The sequence below is a fragment of the Chlorella variabilis genome, assembly GCF_000147415.1.
Source record: "Chlorella variabilis unplaced genomic scaffold CHLNCscaffold_25, whole genome shotgun sequence".
Lineage (NCBI taxonomy): Eukaryota > Viridiplantae > Chlorophyta > Trebouxiophyceae > Chlorellales > Chlorellaceae > Chlorella > Chlorella variabilis.
This window is the reverse complement of record NW_005435063.1, coordinates 538,748-562,707: the sequence shown is the minus strand read 5'-3', so window position 1 is coordinate 562,707 and position 23,960 is coordinate 538,748. Positions and strand designations below refer to the sequence as shown.

Here is a 23,960-nt window from a genome sequence, read left to right as displayed (position 1 = left end):
CTCACCGCCTGGCCACCCCCCTGTCGTGCTATCCCCCCACCCCCACCCCCACCCCCCCGCAGGACCCCTCCTCCCTCTACATGGTCATGGAGCTGGTGCAGGGCGGCGAGTTCTTCACATACCTGCAGAACAGGGAGGCGCCGCTGAGCGAGGAGGAGGCGCGCTTCTACGCCGCCTGCGTGGTGCTGGGCCTGGAGTACATGCACGACAGGGGGGTGGCCTGGCGGTGAGCTCGCGGCTGCTGCGGGTGGCGGCGGCGGTGGGGGGACAGCAAGAGGAAGGGGCGGCGAGGGAGTGGTGCGGGTGGTGGCGGCGCTGCGTGCGCATGCGTGCGTGTGAGTGCATGTGGTAGTTCTGTCCTGCCTGGCACCCCCTGGGTGCCTTGCTCCGCCTCGCCCCATCCTGCCGCCCTCCCGCTCCGCCCTCCCTGCACCCTCACAGCCCTGCCCTGCCCTCTGCCCCACCCCGCCCCCGCAGCGACCTCAAGCCCGAGAACCTGCTGATCGACACGCGCGGCTACCTAAAGATCACCGACTTTGGCTTCGCCAAGAAGATTGCGCCGGTGGGGCGGCAGCGAGCTGCTGGCGGTGGTGGCGGTGGTGGTGGTGGATGGCCGGGGCTCCGCCTGTCCTGCTGCTGACTGCGGGGCCGGCAGCTGTGCTGCCTGATGTCAACACGTCGATGCCGACCACCACCTCGACCCACTCAGCTGGCTGCCTGCCTGCACACCGCTGCTCCCTCGCCGCGCCGCCGCCAGTCCCATAGTCTGCCGCACCCAGCCTCACATCCGCCACTTACACCCACATCCGCAGAGCGGCAAGACCTTCACCCTGTGCGGCACACCAGAGTACCTGGCGCCCGAGCTGGTGACGCAGTCGGGGCACAACAAGGCGGTGGACTGGTGGGTGGGATGGGGGTGGGGGGCGCTGTGCTGGTGGGCGGGCTGCTGGCCGCAGGGCTGGTGGGGCTGGCTGGCTGGCTGGCCAGCTTGAGGCCGCGGCCCGCGGCGGTTGCCCTCGCCTCGTCTCCCCTCACCCCACCAGCCATCCACCGCCGCTGCCACTGCCACCGACGCCGCCACCACCACCACCGCCGCCGCCTTCCTGCGCAGGTGGGCTGTGGGTGTGCTGATCTACGAGATGGTGGCCGGCTACCCGCCCTTCTACCAGGAGGACCGGGTGGCCATGTTCCGAGCCATCTGCTCCACAGACTTCAAGATGCCCACACACTTCAGCAAGGTGGCGGTGGTGGTGGTGGTGGTGGTGGTGGTGGTGTGGGTGGTGGCTGCTGGGCAGCTGTGGGGAAGGCAGGAAAGGGTGGTGGCCTGGTGTGGGTGATGGTGGGGCAGGTATGCAGGCATGCGGGGCCGAGCCAAGCCGCATGCATGGCCGCCTGCCTCCACCCCCTGCCTCCTGCGCCCACCTCCCGGCCTTGCCTCCTGGGCCCCCCGCCACCCACACATGCTGCACACTCACACCCTCCCTCTCCTCCCTCCCTCCAGGAGCTGCGGGACCTCATCAAGCGCTTCCTGGTGCGCGCCACCAGCCGGCGCATTGGCTGCATGGCTGGCGGCGTGGCGGAGGTGAAGCAGCACCCCTGGTTCAAGGGCTTCGACTGGGATGCGCTGGCCCAGCGCAAGCTCAAGGCGCCCTACGTGCCCAAGGTGCGGTGGCGGAGAGAGGTGTATGTGGGATGTGAGAGTGTGGAATGGTGTGGTGTAGTGTGCGGTGGGCTCTCCGAAGGCGGCCAAAATGCAGCTGTGCATGCAGCACCCTGGCTCTGCTGCTTGGTGCTGTTTGTCTGCCTGCCCCTGCCTGCCTGGATGCCAAATGCGCCTGCTGCTCTCCCTGGCACCCCCTCTGCCATGTGTCGCCAGGTCAGCGGCCCCGCCGACGCCTCCAACTTTGATGTGGCCCAGACGGGGCAGCACGCCAAGCACAACAGCCGCTACATCTCCACCGGCGTGTTCAAGGACTTCTGAGGCGCAGCGGGGCGGCGGCGGCGGCCAGCGGCGCTGCGCAGTTGGTTGTGCACGACGCGATGGTGCTGCAGCGGTTTGCCGCATCTTGCTCCTCAAATGAGACAGAAACACAACGTGTAATCAACTCCCACACATGGGCCGCTCCGCGCGTCCTGCAGGACGGCGGGGTGCTGCTGCACGCCTGTTTTTGGCACGGCCATACCGTACAGGTACAGGATTCGGACCTGCCTCCCAAGCTCGTACACTTACACACAAAGCACAAGCTCCCCGTGAATGAAAGTCGAGAGTAGAGGCAAGAGGCGAGCAGCCAAGCAGCAAGCATGAAAGGGTCGGTCGTCTTGGAGAGCAGACAGGGTAGTAGGGAGCAGGACCAATGGACAGGCTAGAATGGTTGCAGGCTAGAATGATCATGATCAATCACGGCCAAAGTGAAAAATGTGAAGGGCGCGTGCCCCAGCTGTCGAAGCTGGGTGGGCCGCTCGAGCCGGCGCGGCGGGCAGCAGTGGCAGGAGACCGCGAGGAGGGCGGCAGTGAAGCTGCGTTGGCTCGTGGTGGACGGGGATTGGGTCGCCCTCTTCAGTACAGGACAGGGCAATGAAGGAGGGTTGATGCGGAGCTAGGCAGCCCGCCGGGCCAGCTCATCCGGCGGCCAGCCACGCGCAGGAGGTGTCGGCGGGCAGGCCCAGCGCCTGCAGCCTGCTCATCTCCCGCGGGTGCTGGCGCATGGAGCGCGTCAGGGCGGCGATGGCGCTGCTGTCGCCAGCCTTGGCCGCAGCGATGCACGGCTGCTTGTCGGCGTCGCTGTGCAGAGGCCAGGCGCTGCCCGGCGCGGCGGTGGCACCCTGGGCGGCTGCCGCCGCCGCCACGGCATCATGCTGCTGCCCCTGGCACTGCCCCTGCCCCGCCTGCACAGCTCCAGCTGGCGCCCACGCTTTCTCGTCACGCAAGCCGTGCAAGGCCGCCTGCGGCAGCTGCGCCGCGGCTGCGGCTGCCTGCGCGTGCTGGGCCGGCGTGGGCTGCGCGGCAGCCGCGGCGGCCCCTCCCAGCATGCCACCATAGCCGTAGCCAGGCAGGAAGGCGCCGCGGCGCAGGCGCTGCACCTGCGCGGCCGCCGCCTGGGGCGCCAGCTGGGACACGTGCCAGGCCGCGGGGTCGGGGCCGGTCAGCGGCATGCCAGCCACAATGTGCGCCATCAACACATCCTCCCCCGCCTCCAGCTGTGCAGCCTCCACCTCCTCCTCCTCCAGCCCCGTGGCCAGGTCCGGGGTGGCGGCGGCGGCCAGCTTGCCCAGTGAGCTAGCGGCGCCAGCGAGGCGAGCCGCACGGCCCCAGCCAGCCGCCGCCGCCGCGGCGCCGGCTGCGGCGTGGGCGTGGCGGGCCGGCTGGGCCGGCGCGCCCTCCCCCTCCTCCACCACCACCGCACGGCCCGCCGCCTGCTGCTGCTGCTGCTGGAGCTGCTGCTGGAGCTGCGCCAGCGAGTGCTGCTGATGCGCTGCAAATAGCTGCCACTCGCGCTGCTGCTGCGCCGCCAGTTGCTGCTGCTGGTGGCGGTGGTGGTGCTGCTGCTGGTGGCTGCCCATGTGCTGGAAGGCGCTTCCAAATGCAAAGGCGAGGGGGGAGGTGCTGGCGTGCGCCTGTGCCTGCCAGTGGGCGTGCGCCTGCAGCTGCATCTCCACCAGAGCCTCCGTGCTCGCCGCACCCATGCCCAAGCCGGCGCCGCCGCTGCTGCAGTGGTTGCCTGCTCCGCCGGCCGGGCCGGGCAGCGACGCAGCTTGCGCTGGCGCCGGCGCTGGCGCACTGCCATGGGCGGCCGCCACGGCCGGCAGGTGGGAGCAGGTTGCAGCCTGGCGCTGCCTCTTGGGCGGGGGCGCCGCGGCCGCCGTGCTGGCGCTGCGCGTTCGCTCGCCACCAGCCTTGCGCCTCTTGCTGCCCCGCTGCTCTGCCGCCTCACGCTGCTGCTGCTGCCTGGCCCTGCGCTGGCAGCTGGCAGCTGCCCTGGCCATCACACGCTCCTCCTCATCCTCCGTCTCCTCCTCATCCTCCTCTTCTGTGGCAGCCTCCTCCTCCTCCTCCTCCGCTGCCGCTGCCTCCAACCGGGCAGCAGCAGCAGCAGCGGATTCCCGCGGCAGTCGCTGCCGGGCCCTGCGCCGGCGGCTGGCAGCTGCCAGCGCCGCATTCAGCTCCGCTTCCTCATCCTCTTCGCCCGCCTCCTCATCCTCCCATTCCGATTCCGTCTCTGCAGCCTCGGCTGGGCGCCGCCGCTGCTGCCGCTGCTGCGGCTGCGGCTGCCGGCGGCCGCGTGCGTGTGGCGGAGGCGCTGCATCGCCCCCTTCCGCCTCCGAGCCGGTCTGGAGCTCACCGCCGCCGACAGCCCTCGCCGCCGCTCCGGCAGACCGCGGCCGCCGCCGCGCCCGCCTTTCCTGCGCGCCCCCACCCTGCGGCACCTGCTGCGGCGGCTGCCCCTGCGCCTTCCTCCGCCGCTGCCCCGCTGGCGGCCCTTGCAGCTGCGGCGTGGGCATCTGGACACCCGCCTCGCTGCCTCCAGGCCCAGGGGAGCCCGCCACCGCCTCATCCTCCGGCCACACCCCCGCCACAAACTCAGCCAGCCGCTCCCTGCAGGCGCCGCCGGCGCGACGGCAGGGGCGCGCGACAGACGTGACGCACGCGGCGCGCAACGGCAGAACAGCGGCGGGCTCGCGGCCGCAGCACGGTGCCGCCCGATAGCCGCCCCGGCGCGTTGGCCGCGCCAGCGGTGCCAGGGCGTGCAGCCGGGCCCCCGCCCTGTGCTCTTGTGCCATCCTCACCGCATGTCCTGCCCCAGCGGCTCGTGGAGCAGCAGCCTGGAGATGTGGCGGCGCTCCAGTACGGGGTAGCCGCTCTCGCGGGTGGAACCTGCCAGGAAGGCGCGCGATGCGCGGCGCGCCCCGCAGTCCCGCAGCCAGCGAGCCAGCACCCTGCAGCGGCGGCGGGGGAGCGGATGGCGCCTCGGCCGAGCGGCGTGCACCCCCCCGCAGCTTCGTCAGCGCCGGCTGCCGCCGCACACCCACGGCAGGCGACAACCGGGAAGGGTGGCGGTGCGCGGTAGTATGCAGTGCATGCTGGAGCCGGATCGCGAGCCCCCTTCCCTTCCCTTGCCCTGGCAAGGCCAGCCAAGCCAAGGCAGCATTCCAGGCTGGCGGCGGCAGCAGGTCCCCAGCAGGGCCAGGGGGCGCTCACTTGGTGACCGCGTCCCTGACGGGAGGCGCCTGGCCATACAGCGCAGTCATCACCTCGTTGGCAACCAGCACCAGGCCGCCTGCATGCCCAGCGCGCGGCGCGGGGCGGGCAGGGGTGTGGCGATGCGAGGTCGCGCAGCCGGCGTGGGGGCCAGCCGGAGCGGGTGGTCGACCGCGCGGGCGGCGCAGCAGGCGGTGCGGCGATGCACAGCAGCTTGCAAGCGAGCCCCAACAGCGCGGGGCTCCGCCGCACGGCGCGTGTGAGCAGGGCGGCACGGCGCGCAACACACACACACACACAAGGGCCGCGCCGCAGGCCGCAGAGGCACGCCGCAGGCACGCCGCACCCTTCAGGGGCTTCCGGAAGACGCGGCGCCGGTGCGGGTGCCCCTTCACTTCCACCCGCCGGTCATCCACCAGCTCCAGCGGGCTGCCAGGGTCGTTCAAGTGGGGGCCAATCATCTCCCTGATGGGCGCCTGCTGCGCCTGCTGCGCCTGCCGCGCCTGCTGCGCCTGCTGCGCCTGCCGCGCCTGCTGCGCCTGCTGCGGCGGCTGCGAGGCAGGCGGGGCCCCCGCCGCTGGAGCCGCCTCCGCCTCGCGGCGGGTGCGCGACTGCATGAGCCTCGGCGGCGGCGGCGGTTGTGCCGCCGCGCGGCGCCCCACCACGCCGGCCCGCGGCCCGGCAACCAGCGGCGCCGCCTTCCCCTCGTCGCCGCTCCCCGCCTCCTCCTCCTGCTGCACAGCCGCCAGGAACACCTTGTGCGCAGACAGAGGCTCCTCTGCGGCCGCAGGGCCCACCGCAGCACCTGCTGCCGCCGCTTCCTCCGCCGCAGCCGCCGCTGCCGCCGCCGCCGCAGGCGCAATCAGCGGCGCCGCCTCCCCAGGCGCCTCCCCGGCTGCCGCCCCGCCCCGCGGCTGCTGGCTGGCGTGCAGCAGGCTGGGGGGCAGGTCTTCGCGCGGCTGTTGCAGCTCGGCCCAGGCATAAGCCTCGCTGGGGGTGGGCCAGCCGGCCTCGGCCCACGGCCCGTATCGCTGCGCCTCGCTGGCGCCCGCCAGGCTCAGCGTCAGCGGCGTGCCTGCAGCGGCGGGGCGGGGAGGCGGGCGGGCAGAGTGAGCCGCCGGCGTGGTGGGATGCAGCACGGCATTTGCAGGCATGAGGAGGGGCCGGGGCGAGGCGGCGTGGCAGGCGTGCAGGGATGCAGGGGTGCAGGCGTGTGCGGCCACGCCACCGCCAGGCACACCACGCTAGCAGGCGGCCACGGGGAGGAAAGCACCTGCCGGGTGGCACACGCCGGCCTCCAGCTCGCGGCAGCACCCCTCCGCCTCCTCCCAGCACGGCTTCACCAGCAGCAGCGGCTGCCAGGGAGGGCCGCCCGCCGCGGCGGCCGCCGCCGCCGCCGCCGCCGCCGCCGCGCCGCACTCAAGGCACAGGTGCCGCCAGGCGATGGGCGGCCCGGCCGGCTGCAGCACCGCCGAGGCCAGGTAGCAGAGCTGCTGGCAGGAGGAGCAGTGAATGGAGCGGCCCTCCAGTGGGTCCCCCGGGGCGCACGCCCGCACAGGCACCGCCCCCGCACGCTCCAGCAGGCCGCGGCAGTGGTGCAGCCGCCGCACGACGCCCACAAACGCGTGCGCCAGCGCGTTGTCGCCGGCGGCGGCCGCGGCCGCCGCGGGGCTGCCGCCGCCGCCGGCCGCGTCGGTCGGGGCGGCCTCCCGGCTGGGCTGCACGTGTGCTGGCGCTGCAGCAGAGCCGTGGTGGCGCTCTGCACGCCACAGGCCGCACAGGAGCAAGGCAAAAAAGTTGTTGTTAGCACATTGCACAAAAAGATAGAGAGGCTGGGGGCCGGCAAGCGCAGCGGGAGCGGCGATGCATGCGCTTGGGGGGCGGGCGCCTCACCCTTCCGCCGCTTCTCCGCCAGCGCCGCCGCCTCGTCGCACAGCAGCTGCTCCTGCGGCAGGATGGCCGGGTGGCGCAGGCGGCGGTACCGCTGCCGCGCGTCCTCCGCATACGGCCACCAGTCGCCTGCAGGCGCGGCGCGGGGGGGCGGGCAGCGCGGCAGCGCAGAGTGGATTGTTGTTGGGGCCAGGCAAGGGGGGCAGGCGATGGGGCCCAGGCAGGCAGGCAGGCAGCCAGCCAGCCAGCCAGCCAAGCTTCCCAGGCAGCAGGTAGGAGGCAGTATCTAGGTACTGGATAAACTCACCCAGCGAGAAGTTGACTGCCTCCCCGACTTGGAAGCCGTTGCCAAAGCCGCCGTGGTAGGCGCGCGGGAAGGTGACCACATAGTCGCCCACCTCCTGTACCGCACGGTACACGGGCACGCCTGCGGTACATACAGCGATACAGCACGGCGCGTGGCGAGTGGCGGGTCGCGGCAGTGGTGGCGGGAAGTGGGGGGTGCACCGCGCGGCAGTCGGTGTGTGTGCATGTAGCAGACGGGGCGGGCTCGGCAACGCAGGGCAGCCGCCTGCCGGCTGCCTGTTGTCCGGCGGTGCAGGGCAGGGCGCAGGGCCGCGGTACCGGGCAGCGGTACCGGGCCGCCGGCCAGCTCACCGCTGTCCAGCAGGAGGCGCGGCGAGAACATGGTTGTCTTGCCCATGAGCGCGCGCTCCACGGCGCACCACACCTGCGGCGGCGGGAGGAGCAGCCGGGGGGGGGGAGGGAGGTGCGCAGCGCATGGGCGGCCACAATCCCCGCGCGAGGCTGGAGCCTGCTTTCGTGCTGCGTGCTGCTGCCGCTGCCGCTGCTCACGACATGGCTGCCGCGCCGAGGGCAGGGCAGGCAGGCAGGCGCAGAGCAGCGCCCGGAGCGCACCTGTGACTCCCCGGCCCCCTCCGCCTGCATGCGCGCGCATGCGCCGGCGTACACGCTGCGCCGCGCCACCCCTTCAAACGCGTCGGCGTGGCTGGAGGGCACGCCGTACCTGCGGCGAGACAGGGGGGGCAACTCGACCGCGCGTAGGTGGCGGCGTGCGTCGGGAGGGAGCAAGCACGGGGCACCCCCCCATCGCCACACGCGCCCGGCGCGCCTCCCGCCGCCCCACCAGCCACACCCAGACCCGCCACCCCAATCCACACCCACACCCACATCCACATCAACCATTCTAAAACCATCATCTTAAAACCCCACTCACACCCCCCACCCCCAATCCCCCAACCCACCACGTCTTGGCCGCCCCCAGGTGCTGGTAGTTGAGCGAGTGCATGAAGTGGTCCTCCACGTGCCAGGCAAAGGTGGAGAAGAGCTGGCCGATGTAGAGCATGGGGGTGGAGACGCCGGGGATGGGGCGCCCGCCGCCGCCGCGCGCCGCCGCGTGGCAGAAGCGCAGCGCGGAGCCGAGCTCCAAGGGCAGGTGCTGCGTGTGTGGGGTGGGGTGGGGGGAAGGAAGGCAGGGGGGTGGGTGGGACGGGCGGGTAGATGGCTGGGAGGACAGGACAGGGGGCGTGGTCTGCATCCGGAGCGCCTTTGTGTGCTGGCCGCGTGGGCAGCGGGGCGCGGGCCCGGGGGCAGCCGCGGGGCAGGCCCTGGCCCCGGCCCGCCTCGTGGCGCCAGCGGCAACGCCAGCCCCGCCGCTCCTCCCTGCACCCCGCCCCTCCCCTGCACCAAGCCCCAACCCGCCCCGCCCCGCCCGCCCTCCTGCTCACATTTAGGTTCCAGCGGCTGCGCCCCAGGCGGTCGTGCGGCAGGAACAGCGACCCCTCCACGTCGCTGCCATACTCCACCAGCAGCGGGGCGCCCTCGCGCCGCTCACGCTCCCGCCAGTACTCCCGCTGCAGTGGGCGGCGGCGGTGACGGCGGTGTGTGTGCGTGCATGGGTGCGCGTGCATGGGTGCGAGGCAGAGGGGCGGGCAGGCGGGCAGGAGCAGCGGGGCAGGCGTTGGGAGCAGGCGGCGGGCGATCAAACCATCAGGCCAGCAGGCGGCTCCTGTGGCGGGGCCAGCGGCCGGCGGGGCGGGCCCTGCCGTGGCGCGCGGCCGGCGCCGCGCACCTCGATGCAGCGGGCGGGCAGGGAGCCGTGCAGGCCTCCAAAGCGCTTGGCGGCGTTGGCACAGGCCGCGTCCTGGAACTCCCGCAGGCTGTACCGCTTGCCCTGCTGGCAGGCAGGCAGGCAGGCAGGCGGGGCATCCATGCCGGCCAGTCAGCCAGCCAGCCAGCAGAGCAGCGACGGAAGCTACACCCAGCGGGGATCCCCTGGCAGCACCCCGCAGCCCCTGCGGTACCAACGGCGGCGGCGGCAGCAGCGGCGGCGGGCGGTGGCGGCGGTACCGGCTGGAACACGTGCTGCGCCTCCCAGCTGCTCCAGGGCTCGTCCCGTACCGCCTGCTGCCGCGTGTCGAACCTGAAGGAAGGGTCCTGCGCCATCATGGCCTGCACAGCAGGTGGGCGGCGGCGTGGAGCGGCGCATGGTGTGGATGCGCGGCGCGGCGCTGGCTTCGCCACCCGGCTCATGTCGCTGCGGCAGGCAGCCGCCACAGGCAGAGCCTGCGTCCCTCGACGCTGAAGCGATCCCGCCGTCCCCTCACCACCACCACCACCATCACCACCACAACCACCACCACCATGGTACCCGCCATGCCAGGCCAGCACCAGCGCAGGCCGCCGCTCACCAGGCCGCCAGCCATGGTAGGTGCCAGCGGCGCCCGCACGATGCAGATCCCCGCCTGGGAGGCCTCCGCCTGCGCACACGGCGGGAGGGGGCAGGCTGGCGGGCGGGCGGCATCAGAACGATTGCCGGGCCAGCGCTAACAGGGCCGCAGCCGCAGCCTGTGGCGATGAGCTGCACCTGAGCAGGAGGTCGCCCCCCCCTTGCCTCGCTTCTCGCTATCTGTCGACCCTCCACACCCCGCCGCTGCCACCACCACACCGCCATCACACCATTGCCCAAGGCCACCGCGACAGCCATCACACCGCCGCTGTCGCCACCGCCGGGCAGCCCCTGCCGTCGCGGCCGCCTGGCCGCCCACCTGTATGGTGCGCAGGTAAGCCAGCGGGTCAGCCCACTCCTGCTGGCTGGGCCGGTAGATGGGCGCTGGCCTCACGCGATCCATCCAGGCATCCTCCTCGGCAGCAGCCTGTGTGGCCTCCTGCGCGGCCTGCGAGCAGGAAAGGAGCGGACGGGCAGCTGCAGATTGGCAGAGCGTGGCCCGCACACGGGAGGCAAACGCAACAGGCAACGCAACAGGCGGGCGCGGGCTCCCCAGCGCGCGCTTCCCAGCCTCCCAGCCGCTCGCGCCGGGAGCGTTGAGCACAGCCAGGGCTGCGGCACGCCAGGTGGCTGTGCCCCTGAGGCGAGGCGGCTGCGGGGACTCGCCTCGAGCAGGCGGCACCGCCGCTCCTCCGCGCGCCGCAGCCGCTCCTCCCTGTTCAGCTGCCGCATCTGCTCCCGCGACACCGCCACCTTTCTGGGCTGCTGCTGCTTGCTGGGAGGCTCCTCCATTCCGCCGACGAGAGTGCCCAAACTCGTCACCGTGTCATGGCGGGCTGCCCACACAGTCCTCTACACAGCCCAGGGGACAGGAATGCGCCGCTCAGCGGACCGGGGAGGCAGGCACTGAACTGGGCTTGGTTCGGGTGGGGTCGCAAGACGCCGCTGGGCAAGGCCGGGCTGTAATTAGGGTTGAGTGCGTGAATGTAAATTACGCATGCGCAGGCCAACAAAGTAAACTTGTACGCTGCCAGCATGCTTGCGCAAGCCCCCATGAGAAACCAACAATCAATTCGGCATTCCCCAACCCCTTACTAGCGTCAGCAACAGCAGGAAGCGTGGGTGAGAACGCCGGGAGCACACCTGCGCACAAATGGCCATGCGCCAGCGCCGGCGCCGGCAGGGCCACCGCCCGCCAACGGCGCACCACTAGACACAAAAGTGTGGCTAGCATTGCAACAAACCATTCCAGTGGCGATAAAGTAGCACGAAAGCACAGCAGTAAAGTAGTGGGTCTCCTGCATGCGCCGCTATCAAGCTGCTGCCGCACTGCCGGCGCAGGCGTGCCTGCCGTCGCATGCCACTGGTGGTCGGTCTGGCCCAGCCCCCTACTTCCACTTGTGCCGCTTGTACCGCCCGTACTTGGGGCGCTTGTACTTCATCTTCTTCCCATTATACCCATAGTGGCTGCCATGGTGGGAGTAGTGCGGATACGGGTGGGCTGCAAGCGAGGGCAGGCGGGAGCGGGTGGGGCGCATCCAAGCGGGACGTTCAGAGTGGTCCCATGATTTGGCGCGGGGCAGGCCAGCTGCCGCCGCCCCTGGGGAGATGCACAGAGGGCTGTCAGCAGAGCAGCGGCACGGAAGCGGAGAGCCACGCAGCTGGCCCATGGCGGCGCACCTGCCATGCCTGCCGCGCCTCCCACCATCGCGCCTCCCATGGCCGCCATCGCCGCAGTCGAGCCGCCGTGGTGGGATGGAGGGGGGTAGTAGGCTGCAGGAGGCACACACACACACAAAGAAAGAGCAGAACGATGAAACTGAGGGCTATGAAGAGAAGAGAGCAAGCCGGCCAGCAGCGAGGCGGCGGCCCCCCTCACTCCCAGCACGCTGCTGCTGCCTGGTGCAGGCCAGCGCACTTGGGTATGGGGCATAGCCAGGCGCGGGCGGGTAGGGGGCCCCGTAGGGGGGTGGCGCTGCGTAGCCAGGGGGAGGCGCTCCATAGGGCGGGGGCGCGCCGTAAGGCGGCGGCGGCGCGCCGTAAGGCGGCGGTGCGCCGTACGGCTGCTGGCCTGCCGGCGGGTACCCCGGGGGCTGCGAGGGCGGCGCCACGTGCCCCGCCGGCACCGCAGGCGGATAGCCGGCCGGTGCGCCCGCTGCGGCGCTTGCCGCGGCACCCACTGCGGCCCCGGCGGCTGCTGCCGCTGCTACAGGCGCTGCGGAGGGGTGCGCTGCGGGCGGTGGGTAGCCCGGCGCCGCCGACGGCGCGGGAGCAGGGACGGGTGCGGGGTAGGCGGGTGCGGCCGCCGCCGCAGGTTCGGGATAGGCGGGCGCCGGCGGCGCGCTGGGGGCTGCTGCCATCGCGGGCGGCGGGTAGGCAGAGGCCGCTGCAGGCGGCGGCGGGGCTGCCGAGGCGGCAAACGGGTCGGGATAGGCGGCGGGGCACGACCCAGCGCCCACAGCAGGCGGCGGGTAGGCTGCTGCTGCCGCGGCCGCCCCCGCGGCGCCGCCCGCTGCAGCGCCTGCTGCCCCAAAGGACCACGGGACTTCCGCCTGCTGCTGCTGCTGCTGCTGCTGGGGCTGGTGCTGCTGGTGCTGCTGCTGCTGCGCAGGCGGCGGCCCGCCATCTATCGTCTCCCACTTGAGGATCAGCTGCACCTCGCCCGCCGCCTTGCCGTCCCGCGTGCGCAGCGGCGCCTTGACGTCGTCCAGCCCCGCCCGCTGCACCCGAGACAGGTTGACGATGACGCCGCCCAGCAGGTCGTCTGCGGCGGTGGAAGAAGCCAGGCAGGCGGGGGTTGTGCAGGGCGGGGCAGGCAGAGCTGCGGGCTCCGTCAAGCAAGCCTGCGCGCGTGCTGCTGCTGCTGCGCTCAGCTGCGGGGGATCTGTGCGCCTTTTGCTGCGCACCCCCAGGCCCAGCCCACCCTGGCCGATGAGTGTGGCAGCAAAGACCTCCACCAGCATCTGCGGCGCGGCAGAGGCGTGGAAGGTGCCAAGAACAATGCGCTCGTTCCAGGCCGGTTTGGTCCCGCCGTCCTTCTTCGTCTTGCTGCGCTGCCGCACCGTGCCCACCTGGCACACGGCATAGCAGTCCTGCTTGCCTGCAGCAGCGGGAGATGCCCAGGCGGGTTCCTCGGCCGCCGCCCCGCCGCCACCGCCGTCGGGTGCCAGGGCCTCCCGGCACGAGCGACATCCACGGTCTGTGGGCATCCACCCAGTGTGCGTTCTGGATGGAACTGGGCAGCGGAGGGGCAGCGGGGAGACAGGGAATGCCAAACCCAGCTGCAGTCAGCTCACCGAAGGTCTTCGTATCCCTCAAACCAGTCGCCTGCAGCAAATTGACCTCCAGCCGCCCCGACATGCCGCCGAAAGGAAACGGTGGCCGCGGCAGAAGCGGTCCCGGTGCGGCAACACCCAGATGGAGAGTCGGGGGGACAACCCTCAGAAGGATAAGGTACTGAATAGCTGAAGGTGCCGGTTTCGAAAGGGAAGGTTCGCGGTAGGCAGGCTGTGCCAAGTGGCGGCGGCGGTCGTGGCGGTGGCGCCACTGCCTGAGAACGCCTTCAAGAGGAGAGGTGGAATGCTAGGGGGAAGACAAAGGGTGCGATGTGCCACCAGGGGACCTAGCCAAAACCCGCAAGCAAGTGATGCAAGTGCTGTGCTGCTGCGTCGCTGCCGCCGAGCTCACGCAAGGCGGCAGCGCACCCAGGGCCTCTCGCACAGGCGCTCAGCATCCTCCCACTGCCTGCCTCCTGAGCTTTGCCCCTGTTGCTGCGCTTTGCAAATGAAAGAAAAATGGTGCAACGGATAGAAAAAATGGACTGGGGCTCGGTTGCCGGCACAATGCGGCCGGCGACGCCGATAGTACCCGGCGGCGCCGCACATCTAGCGGGCGGGGACAAGAAAGAGATGGCGACAAGGAAGACGGGCGCTATTCAAGGCTTGCAAGGGAGTCGAGCATGCAGACGTCTAACTTCTATACACTCGGGGCATGCAAGCTCCTAGGAATGGTCAGGGCATCATGGGTCGCCATAGAGGTGGGGGCGGCGGTGATTTGTGTTTTGAGGGAAAAGAATCCTGAATTGGGAGACGGATCAGCAAGGATGTGCAAAGTTCAGACGGAGACAGGCATGGACAGGGAGACGTGGAGACACCGACATATCCGTTGAGTGTTGGGTTTTGGTGAGTGAAGTGAGGTTCTATGCCTGGTGCGGTTTGCATCGCACGACCCCACAACTAGGTGGCTGCTGGGCGCCAAATTGGGCTCCCGCTCCAACCTGACCTGACGCATCAAATCCTGCTGCACTGCCTATGCCGGCACTGGCTGGCTGGCTGGCTGGCCTGCCTGCCTGCCTGCCTGCGTGACACTAGCACGCCTAGTATCTAGGGCTGTGGCTGCCGGTCGGCGGCAGCAGCGGCTCGCTCCCGCCGCGCTCGCCGCCGCTGCAGCCCTGGCGGCCTCCTTTCAATCCACGTGCGCGGCCTCCAGGCGCTCGTAGGCTGGCGCCAGCCCGAACAGGCTGCCCCAGCCGCGGCGCGGCTGCGTCTTCCCCGCCAGCATGTCGGCGGCAAGCGCAGCGGGGGTGGCGCCCGCCCCCGGGGTGGAGAGCTTGGCGGCGGGCTTGGTGGCATAGATATCAGTCAGGCTGGAGTCCGGCGACACATTCCACCTGCACGCACCCAGCAGCGGCAGGGAGCAGCACACTTTGTGGGTGACAGCACTTGGTGAGAACGCATGGCACAGAGCGGGGCGGCGTGGCAGCCGCCGAGCTGCGAGCGGCGGCCAGCGCTGCTGGGATGTGTGGCCAGCCGATCGGCGGGCTCCAGGCGGCGCACCTGTCTGCCAGCCGCACGCTGGCCAGGCTGACCGCGTTGTCTCCCAGCCCCTCGGGAGAGCTGCGGCGGGGCAGGAGGAGGCAGGCGGGTGAGAGAAGGCGCAGCTTAGGTGGGCAGGAGGCAGGAGGCAGGAGGCAGGAGGCAGGAGGCCGGCCGGCAGCGTCCAAACAGAAGAATCAGCGCTGGGCTGGCAGCCAGCCCTGCGCTCTTCCCCTCCCTGCCTCGTCCTCCTCCTCCTCCCCTCCCTCACCTGGAGCCGTAGCCGTCGTGCAGCGAGGAGGCGCTGCTGCTGGTGGAGGGCGAGGCGCTGCCGTCCGCCAGCCCCTCCAGCACGTCGGTGCGGCTGCCGCCTGCGCCAGGGGCGAGGCCGGGGCAGCGGCAGGGGTGGGCGGCCAGCTGGCTGGCGGGGCAGCAAGGTGGGGGGCATGGCCCGGGGCCCGGGTCCTGCCCAGTCCCCAGCAGCTTCAGCAAGCTGCTCCTGTGCGACAAGCGCATGCCCCCTCCTGCTGCTTCACACGCCGTCCAGCAGCCACTGCAGCAGCCGCCCCGGCAGCCGCACCTGAGTCCAGCTTGGCGTACGCCGAGGCGGCGGTGCGCATGGCGGGCAGGCGATCCTCCGAGTCCAGCTTGATGACGGGGCTGCAGCAGGACACGGGGGGAGGGGGCCGCGGCCGGGCGGGGCCAAGCTTAGCTAAGCAGGGGCCGGGTGGGTGTGAGGGAGGTGCAGGGGAGACCGGTGGGGAGGGCCCACGGCAGTCTTGCAGGCCCGCTGAGGCCGGTGCAGCTCAGGTTACAACTGACGAGCTGGGCCCCGCCCGTGCGCTGCCACCGACTCACATTGTGTACGCACGCTTGACCTCTCGCCCCGCTGGCGCCAGCGGGGCGCCGCTGGCCTTGACCGGCACCCGCACCACATCCTCGTCCAGCCGCCCGCCCAGCAGGCCGCCCGCGTCCACCCAGTTGAGGCCAAAGGCCAGGAACACAAAGCCTGCGGGGCGGCGGGGTGCGCGGGGGGGAGGGCGTGGGTCAGGTGCCGCTGGGGGGAAGCCTGGCCCAACGGGGAGGCTGGCTGCTCGGCCACGCAGGGGCTGAGATGAGGGGCGGAGGGGCGAGGGGCGCGGCGCCGCCAGGCCCGGCCCCCTCCCAGCCCCAGGCAGCGCCCCCTGCCCCACCCCCAGCCCCGCGCTCACTCTGCACCAGCAGGTAGAGGGCCAGGCCCATGTGGGCGGTGCCGGCAAACAGGCCGTAGAAGCCGGCGGCTGCGGTGAACAGGGCCCAGGCGAGCTCGTTGAGGTAGAGGCGGCAGGAGGGGATGGTGATGGCGGAGCCGTCGCCGCCCGTGCCGGGGCGCTTGTCGCTGCTGCCCAGCTTGGTGGTCACCACCCACTCCTGGGCGCGCTGCAGGTCCAGCAGGCCTGCGGGGGGCAGCATGGGGGAGGGAGGGAGGCAGGCAGGGGGGCTGCGGGGTCGAGGCCTGGCGGATGGGGAGCTGGGCTGGCTCGCCGCATGCGCCGGCAGGAGGCGTGAGCGAGGGTCAGGCGCGCATCGAAGCGCAGGCGCGGGCACAGAAGCTGCCCCCGACCCCCGCTTCCCGCCCCCCCGCCTCCCAAGCCGCCGCACCCGTGACCACCGCCCACAGCTTGACTGTGCCCATGGCGTTCTCGAAGAGGACGTAGAAGACGGAGTAGAGCCAGCCCTTGCGGGTGAACCAGGAGGTGGAGAGGGTGACGGCCACCGGCAGGTGCACCAGGGCCCAGGTGGGGATGTGCACCTGCAGGGGGGGCGAGGGGCGGCAGGGGAGCAGGCAAGGGGCGGTGTGGTGTAAACTGGACTCGTCAACCCGCGTTCAGCTGGCCAGGTGTGCTGGCCGCAGCCTGCTGGCGCACTGCTGCCAGGGCGCTGCCACGCCGTGGGCCATGGGGCGTGGCCCTCCGGCTGCGCCCGCGCCGCTGCGCACGCTGTGCCGCTGCGCACGCTGCGCCGCTGCGCACGCTGCGCCAGCTCACCTCTGGCGTGAAGACCGTGAGGGGCACCAGGGTGCAGAAGAAGCCCAGGGAGACGAGGTGGGTGGAGCACTTGCGCACGCCAAAGTAGAGCAGGATGAGCTCCACCTTGCGACCCAGAGGCAGCTGCACCGGGGGGGTGGCAGGGCGGGAACGGGTGCGCGGGCGGGGAGGGTGAGCAAGCGGAAGTGCACAGATATTGCAAACGATGACCGGACTACAGCGAGGCAAGAGCGAGGCTGGGCGGCGCGCTGCGGCGTGCGGTTGGGCTTCGAGCGGCGTGCTCCCCCGCCGCCCTCCCCTGCCCCTCCCCCCTCCGCCCCCGCCCCCGCCTGCCTGCGAGCGCCAGATGTCTGTGCTGGCCTTGGACCAGAGCTGGATGGGGCCGCAGGTCCAGCGGTGCTGCTGCTTGCGGTAGGCGAAGAAGGAGGCGGGGAGCTGCGGGCGGCAACAGCCGCGCGGGGAGCAGGGCACGCAGCTCGGCCGGCCGGCAGGCATCAGGCAGGCATCAGGCAGGCAAGCCCTGCACTCTCCCCCTCGGGCCCTCGCACGCACGCCACACCGGCCGCGCACCCACCGCGCCGCCGTGCCCCACCCCAGGCACACACATTGGTGCCCCCCAGCCAGCACATCCCAGCCCAGCCCCAGCCCCAGCGCCAGCCTAGCCCCAGCACATGAGGCCAGGCCCGCGCACCTCGTTCAGGCAGGCCACATCGTGCAAGAAGACGGCCGACCAGCCGCGCAGGTAGGCGCGCAGCGACAGGTCCATGTCCTCCACCGTCGTGCGCGCATTCCAGCCGCCCGCGTGCTCGATGCACGCCAGGCGCCACACGCCTGCGGGGGGGAGGGTGGGTGGAGGGGGGGGGAAGTGGTGCGCCTGCCTGTCTGCCTGCCTGCCCGTCGCACCCATCGCTTCAGTGCCAGCTGGCTGCCCCAGACCCGCTCCGCACCACCCCCCGCGGCCCTGCCCCCTTGCCTGCGGTACCGTTGAAATTGAAGAAGGAGCGGGCGGCGGAGTGGGTGTACTGCTCGCACTTCATGTGGTAGTTCAGGCTGACCTGCGGGGCAGGGGGCAGGCAGGGGTGGGGCAGGCGCAGGGCAGGCGCAGGGCGCAGCAGGTCCGCGGGAGGAGCGCTGCCGGGCAGGCGGCGGCGGCGGCCCTCGAACGGGCAGACCTGCATGGGTGGCGGCGCGCAGCGCAGCGCCAGCGCAGGCACCGGCCCACGCGCTTCACACACAGGCGCGGGGCGCAGCAGGCGCCAGCTCACCTCCTGTGCTTTGGTCAGGTACGACTCCTGCGGGTTGGTGAACACCCAGCGCGACTGCACATACCCGACCTGTGGGCGGGAGGGCAGGCGGGCAGGCAGGCAGGCAGGGGGCGCAGAGGGTGAGGTGAGGGCAGCCACCGCCGGCAGCTTGTGCCGTGCAACCGCTGGAATGCCCAGCCACTCTGCCTGTCCCCCCCCCAGATGCCCCCCACGCCTGCCAGGGCGCAGCTTTCTTGGCCCCGCGCCACCCAGGCCCACCTGCGGGTTGCCCATGAGGTATGGCAGGGTCCTGTGCAGGAAGCCGGGCTCGGGCTTGAAGTCGGCGTCAAACACAGCGACAAACTCGAACCCCTCGCGCGCCAGAGCCTCCATTCCCTGCAGGCCACAAGCGGCGGGGCGGGGAGGCCAGGGGAGGGCAGGGCTGGTCGGTGGGACGGGCGGCGGCACGGCAGCGGCAGCGGGTGGCTGCGAGGCGGCACAGGCAGCCTGCACCCAGCGTGCACCCAGGCGCCGCGCGCAGCCGCATGCGGCGCAGCCCCGCCAGACGCGCAGCCGCGCCCCCCACCTCCTTCATCGCCCCCGCCTTGTAGCCCTGGCGGTTGGTGCGGCGCACGCACTCCACCGCGATGCCCCGCTCCCGCCACTCCAGCACCTTTTCATCCACCAGCTCCCGAGTCACGCCGTCGGTGGAGTCGTCCAGCACCTGCAGGGGGTCAGGGAGGGAGGGAGGAAGTGGGGCAGGGAAGGGGCTGGGTGGAGGAGAGGGAGCGCGGCAGGGACAGGAGGGCCGAGGGGGAAAAAGAGCAGGGAGCGTGGCACGGGCAGCGGGGGCAAGGGAGAGAAAGAGCAGGGCAGCAGGGCAGCCTGCGCTGGGCTGGCTGGGATGAGCTGGCAGGTGAGCCGAAGCAGGGCAGGCACAAGCCCCAGCAGCAGCAGCAGCGACCACAGGCTGACCCTCCACCCCCCCCCACCCCCCACGGCGCCGTACCTGGATCTTGAGCCGCTGCGCGGGCCACTCCAGCTCTGCGCAGCAGTCGATGATGGCCTGGCACACGGCGCGCTCGTTGAACATGGGCAGCTGCACAGCCACCTGCACCCAGCAACGCGCGGCAGCGGGACGCGCCACGCTCCGCTCAGCGAGCTGGCGGGGAGGGGCAAGAGGTGCACCGCGCGGCATGCCTCGCTTTCGCGGCGCACAGTCGAGCAGGAGTGCCGGCCGGCCGGCCCCGCTCCAGCCAGCGCTGGACCTGCCAGCGGCCTGCGGCATGGGCTGGCACCCAGGCCAGGCGGGCGCACTTGCTGCACCAGCGCTGCCAAGCGCTGCCAGGCGAGCGCTGCCGCCCGCCGCCCAACCGCTCACCAGCGGGTACTCCTCTGGGGCCTTGGGCAGCGGCGCGCGGAACCAGGCGTCCTGCGGCAGCCTGCCCGTCAGCTTTGCGCGCAGCTTGATGCAGGCGAACTTGAGGACGTTGAGCACGCGGTCGGCAGACACAAGCAGCGACAGCACAACCGCCAGCTGCACCGACGCGCGCAGCGCCGCCACGTAGAAGTCGTAGAGGGCAGAGGGCTCCCACATGGCTCAGGCTGCCTGCTGCTGCTGCTGCGGCGCCCCAGGCCTGCTAAGCACCAAACTGGCCGCGCCCTAGGCACGACTGCTGCCTGTTCAAAACTGCGAGCGAGCCCCTCAGCCTGCCCACTGCATGCGGCCCTGCTGTGCTGCTGCTCGTTCGTGGGGCTTCGGCAGCACACCCGGCTCGGAGCTGCCAATCCAAGGGGTCTGGCGCACGCCGGGTACTGCTCTTAAAGGCGCAGGGCCGCGTGGGAGGCGAACGGAGGGCTCAGCAATGAGAGGGTGTGGGTGGGGGGCGAGCAGCAAGCAGGAGGCCCGCTTGCCACAACAAGCACCTCACCCCGTCTGACGGTGCCTTCGGCTCCGCTTCAATGCAGTATACTTATCGCAGAACCCTCAAACACGCGGGAGACACAGCCGGCAGGGTTCACAAAGCTTTGGGTGTGTTCAGGGGGCAGCCTTGGATGAACCAACAGCCGGCGGCATACTTTCCACCTGCCGCCGCCATCATACCCCTTGCACTCCACTACTGTCTTACATGCACGCATCCATCAGGCAGAAAGAGGAACAACAGCTTGATGCAACAGATTGGTGCTGACGCATCCAGCAGGGTCAACCAGCGATGTGGCGGCGGGCACCTTGGCGCCCGCCACCTGAATGTGCTTCAGTAGGGCGGGACAGTGCTCAGAAGCAAGAAAGCCGTGAACATGCAAACATGCCGGAAAGGTCAACGGGCATGGAGATGGGGGGAGGGGACCCAAGCCGTGCAGCTGGAAGGTGGCAGCATGGCCGCCGCGCTGGTCCGTGCTGCGGCGCCACGCCCGCGCACACACAGCCACGGCTACGTTTCGCTGGGTCACTTGCGCCTGCCATACCTGCAGAGCACATCGCAGGCAGCAAGGTGGTGGTGTGCGTCACAGGAGGAGCCCGGCTGCTTTCTCGGGACCAGCTGGGCCAGCGCCACACGGCCAGGAGATGCCGGGAGTGGCGGGGGCAGTCGGATTCAAGCAGAAATCGGTGCCCCACATGCGAGTCAGGCGGCCCCTGCCCAGCAGCAGTCCAACTCACTTGCCGCGCTTGTACTTGCCGCCCTTGAACTTGGGCCTGTAGCCGCCGCCCTTGTACTGCGACAACAGCAACAGGCATCAGAGGATGTCGAGGCACGGCGCCCAGGAGTGGGTCAGTGCATGCCCGCGCCCTGCTTATGCAGGCCAGCCCAGCACCCAGCTGTGGCGTGGTGCCGCCGCCGCTTAATAAGGGAGGGACAACAGAGACCCACGGCGATGCCTGCTGGGCGCCCACCCACCCGGCCACCGCCCGCGCCACCCTGCCTCACCTTGTAGCCCTTGTGCTTCATGGGCTTGTGCGTGCCGTGGCCGTGGCCCATCATGTAGCCCGCCGCTGCGCCTGCCATCGCGGCGCCGGCGCTGTAGCCGCCTGTGCCCGGGAGCAGCAGCGATGCCGGAGAGGCAATCAGAGGCCGGCTGGCAGGCTGAGCCGGGGGGCGCGCGGGGCATGCGCAATGCGAGGGCCGGCCTGCGGCAGCTGCACCCACCTGGGTGCGGAGCGTGGCCTGGCGGTGGGTACGCGCCCGCCGGCGGTGGGTAAGGGGGCGGGGCGCCGTAGTAGGGAGCGGGGGGCTGCCCAGGGTAGGGCTGCTGCGGTGGCGGATAGCCATACGGAGCAGGCTGCATGGCAGCAAGGCAGGGAGGCGGGGTCGGGTCCTGTCGATTGAAAGACGGGCTGCTCAACATTGAGCCACTCGCGAGCATGCAGAGCTGCAGAGCTGCCCTCCTGCGCATGCCACAACTGCCCGCACCAAGGCTCCTGCTGCACCACTTCAGACAGCGCACCTGAGGAGGGTAGCCCTGGGGTGGGTAGCCCTGGGGAGGAGGGTAGCCGGGCTGCTGCAGGGCAGTGGAGAGGCACGGTCAGGTGCAGGCGGGGACGAGACTTGTGCGGAACTCAAGTCCCCCAGCAACTCACCGGCGGCGCGCCATAACCATAGGGTGCCTGTGGTGGGTACCCGTAAGGGCTCTTGTCCTGCGGTCGGTTGCAGGCAGTTGCAGGCACGCAATGCAAAGTGTTGAGGGCTGCCGGGCACGGGCCTGCGGCGGCGGCGGCCGCGGCAGTTGGCGGCGGCACCACTGACAGGCGAGTGGCGCGCTTGTCGGTCCTGAGCGCCTACAATGCCCGAAATAGCCTGCCCCTTGCTGAGAGGCAAGCCCCTGGGGCAGTCGAGACCGAACTCGGAAGGAAGGGAGGTCTCACCTGGTCACCCATGGCACCTGTTCCTGCCCCGAATGCCACTGAACGCGAGTGCGATCACTTGTGAGTCGGCGCAGTCCGTCGATCGCTTCAGCCGCGTTGCCGGCTGTCTCGGGGCTCGAGCGCTTCGAGCAGCGGCGTTTGTGGTGGAGGCGCTCCTGAGGAAGGCCCCACACGGAGCGCGCCCGGCTCAGCGAAGCATTTCAGCGCCATGGCGAGCCAGAGCGGGGTGCCCGCCTGGCGCCGCCGCCCAAGCATCTTGCATCTTGGACGCACATCATGCATGCACATCCAGGCTGCGTTGGTCAGGGGTAATGACGCAGGAAGTCCCTCAACTGAGAGCTTGCCGCTGGTCCCGGGCCCCAAGCACTTTGTGTAGCAGTCCACGATGGCGCAGTGACGGGCGGTGACGGGCGGCGGGCGGTCCCTTTGGCTGGCAGTCAAACCAGTATCCCCTTCGCCCATAAATGGCGCATTGGGGATGGGCGAGGGAAAAAATCAGGCAAGGGAGGTGTCTTAGGCCTCCTCCCGGACTCCGCTGTGCCCAACTTGTGGTGACCCGAATCAATGACGTCTGCTCTGCCCTCCGACTCGCCATCCATCCTCCGTGTGGTCCAATTCACCGCGCCAATGTCTTGTTTGGGGGCTGTGAGAATTTGCGGACGTGGCTTATTAAGACGGCGCCCACGAAAACCGGGAGCTTTCGTGCCGCAGACTTCTGCACTCCCGCCCGATCTACCCTGCCTGCTGGGCACAGCCTCCGATAGATGCAGGCCAACATTCTGACGGCCGCCGTCACCCCGTCCTCCCAACAAGACGAGGACGGCGGGGCGCAGTCTATTCCTGTGTGCAGCCCGCGAGAAAGAATGCCCATAGCCAACGCCGCAAGGGACGAGCTTTACAGTCACAAGGTCCTATCGCTCTCCACTGCCGAGTCAACGCTGCACTGCATAGAGGCAAGCAGCCGCACCCTGGGGGGCCGGGGCTGCGGGTGCGAGCGACGGGCGGCCTGCAGCGCGCTGCACCCCCAGCGGCGGGAGGACCGGGTCGGTGACGGGGTTGCGCCCCCTCGCTCCCCGCTGCCTCTTGCCGCCTTTGGGCCCCGCCCCCAGCCTGCCAGCACCCTCTGCTGCATAGGGCACCGGCCCACACGCCAAAGCTGCGGGGTCGAGGGCCTCGTTATCGCCCGACGCAGGCAGCACCCGCCCACCACTCCCGACCTCGCTATGTGCCCGCCCGCCGCCTGCGTATCGCAGATCTTGGGCTGCATCTTCTTCACTGTCTCCGCGCTGGCCCATGGAGAGGCGCGCCTGGCGCTGTGGAGCCTGTCCGCGCTGCTCACCTCCGCCCTGTCGCTGTACCTGCTGCACCGCCGGCGAGACATCTACCTGCGGCCGCCCGTGCGCGACTGCCTCTACGCCGCCATGCGCCTGCACCGCGCCTTTGCCATCGTGGGCATGCGCAGGTGGGGCTGCGGGGGTGCGGGTGGGTGGGGAGGCCAGCGCTCGGGCGAGGCAGGCGGGCAGGCAAGAGGGCTGGGCGGGCCCCGTTGGAGGCGCTCCAAGGCAGGCTCTCACACTTGCTTGTGTGGGCTTACAGTCTGGTTTCAGCAAGAACAAGCTTGCGGCACTGGTTGCCCACCACGGCGCTCGTCCACATCGCCGCACCCCCCATGCCGCCCCCTTCCCCCTCTGCCACCCACGTGCTGCAGGGTGCTCAAGGCCCCCATGATGATGGGCGCAGCCGCCTCCAGCGTGGGGGACAGGGTCTACTTTGCCAAGGCGGTCCTGGTGCGCCGCCGCCATGCCCCCCGCCGCCTCCTCCTCCTTCTCCTCGACCCGCCGCCGCCGCCGCCGCCTCGCTGCCAGCCAGACGGTGCCGTGCTGCCGCGCCTTCCCCGCCCCACCCCTGCCGCCGCCTGCCGCCGCCCCGCGCAGGTCAACTCCTCCATCCTCCCCATCCTGCTCCAGGCGCTGGTGCTGCAGCTGCCGCTGCCGCTGCAGGCGGCGGTGCAGGTGGGGGGGCGCGTAGGGGCGGCGGGCGGGCGTGCAGCACCGCTGCTGGCTCCCGATGCTCGCTCCCCACCCCCCCTTGCATGCCAGCCTGCGGCGCTCCCCGGCCCGCGCAGCTCTCCCTCCAGCCCTCCCAGCCCAGCCCTCCCACACTGCCTGCCCGCCTGT

The 23,960-nt window shown here is 71.1% G+C and overlaps 6 protein-coding genes across 6 annotated transcripts in view; 2 read left to right on the top strand and 4 right to left on the bottom strand.

Annotated features, from left to right (window-relative positions):
• The window catches only part of CHLNCDRAFT_27424 (hypothetical protein), a gene marked incomplete at both ends in the record, with an annotated part of 2,666 nt that extends 685 nt beyond the window's left edge, over positions 1 to 1,981 (top strand). The window contains 6 exons of the mRNA XM_005844064.1: positions 63 to 226; positions 478 to 562; positions 813 to 901; positions 1,112 to 1,238; positions 1,502 to 1,668; positions 1,882 to 1,981. Coding sequence (XP_005844126.1) covers positions 63 to 226; positions 478 to 562; positions 813 to 901; positions 1,112 to 1,238; positions 1,502 to 1,668; positions 1,882 to 1,981 — 732 coding nt within the window. The remainder of the gene's footprint in view (positions 1 to 62; positions 227 to 477; positions 563 to 812; positions 902 to 1,111; positions 1,239 to 1,501; positions 1,669 to 1,881) is intronic.
• Positions 1,982 to 2,619: 638 nt separating this feature from the next.
• CHLNCDRAFT_139600 (hypothetical protein) lies at positions 2,620 to 10,628 on the bottom strand (the record flags this gene model as incomplete). The annotated part of the gene is made up of 16 exons (XM_005843979.1): positions 2,620 to 4,594; positions 4,786 to 4,935; positions 5,198 to 5,276; positions 5,544 to 6,272; positions 6,471 to 6,956; positions 7,091 to 7,216; positions 7,395 to 7,514; positions 7,745 to 7,817; positions 8,006 to 8,114; positions 8,353 to 8,546; positions 8,836 to 8,961; positions 9,180 to 9,281; positions 9,416 to 9,559; positions 9,715 to 9,867; positions 10,156 to 10,284; positions 10,458 to 10,628. The coding sequence occupies 16 exons, from the start codon at positions 10,626 to 10,628 to the stop codon at positions 2,620 to 2,622; spliced, it is 4,866 nt and encodes a 1,621-aa protein (XP_005844041.1).
• Positions 10,629 to 11,224: 596 nt separating this feature from the next.
• On the bottom strand, positions 11,225 to 13,196 carry CHLNCDRAFT_139599 (hypothetical protein; the record flags this gene model as incomplete). The annotated part of the gene is made up of 5 exons (XM_005843978.1): positions 11,225 to 11,337; positions 11,517 to 11,609; positions 11,755 to 12,600; positions 12,760 to 12,936; positions 13,133 to 13,196. The coding sequence occupies 5 exons, from the start codon at positions 13,194 to 13,196 to the stop codon at positions 11,225 to 11,227; spliced, it is 1,293 nt and encodes a 430-aa protein (XP_005844040.1).
• A 1,104-nt stretch (positions 13,197 to 14,300) lies between these two features.
• On the bottom strand, positions 14,301 to 19,518 carry CHLNCDRAFT_139598 (hypothetical protein; the record flags this gene model as incomplete). Its single annotated transcript, XM_005843977.1, has 15 exons — positions 14,301 to 14,505; positions 14,672 to 14,731; positions 14,922 to 15,021; positions 15,231 to 15,310; positions 15,509 to 15,659; positions 15,862 to 16,086; positions 16,292 to 16,442; positions 16,678 to 16,800; positions 17,369 to 17,508; positions 17,660 to 17,732; positions 17,943 to 18,011; positions 18,201 to 18,317; positions 18,508 to 18,645; positions 18,931 to 19,032; positions 19,303 to 19,518. 15 exons carry the CDS (start codon positions 19,516 to 19,518, stop codon positions 14,301 to 14,303), a joined length of 1,950 nt encoding a protein of 649 aa, XP_005844039.1.
• A 515-nt stretch (positions 19,519 to 20,033) lies between these two features.
• On the bottom strand, positions 20,034 to 21,920 carry CHLNCDRAFT_59077 (expressed protein). Its single transcript, XM_005843976.1, has 7 exons — positions 21,784 to 21,920; positions 21,499 to 21,555; positions 21,366 to 21,419; positions 21,068 to 21,200; positions 20,849 to 20,949; positions 20,581 to 20,636; positions 20,034 to 20,387 (listed from the first exon to the last, which is right to left on the bottom strand). The coding sequence occupies exons 1-7, from the start codon at positions 21,793 to 21,795 to the stop codon at positions 20,369 to 20,371; spliced, it is 432 nt and encodes a 143-aa protein (XP_005844038.1). The 5' UTR covers positions 21,796 to 21,920; the 3' UTR covers positions 20,034 to 20,368.
• Positions 21,921 to 22,646: 726 nt separating this feature from the next.
• The window catches only part of CHLNCDRAFT_59076 (hypothetical protein), a gene marked incomplete at both ends in the record, with an annotated part of 2,053 nt that continues 739 nt past the window's right edge, over positions 22,647 to 23,960 (top strand). The window contains 4 exons of the mRNA XM_005844063.1: positions 22,647 to 22,691; positions 23,037 to 23,245; positions 23,492 to 23,570; positions 23,718 to 23,795. Coding sequence (XP_005844125.1) covers positions 22,647 to 22,691; positions 23,037 to 23,245; positions 23,492 to 23,570; positions 23,718 to 23,795 — 411 coding nt within the window. The remainder of the gene's footprint in view (positions 22,692 to 23,036; positions 23,246 to 23,491; positions 23,571 to 23,717; positions 23,796 to 23,960) is intronic.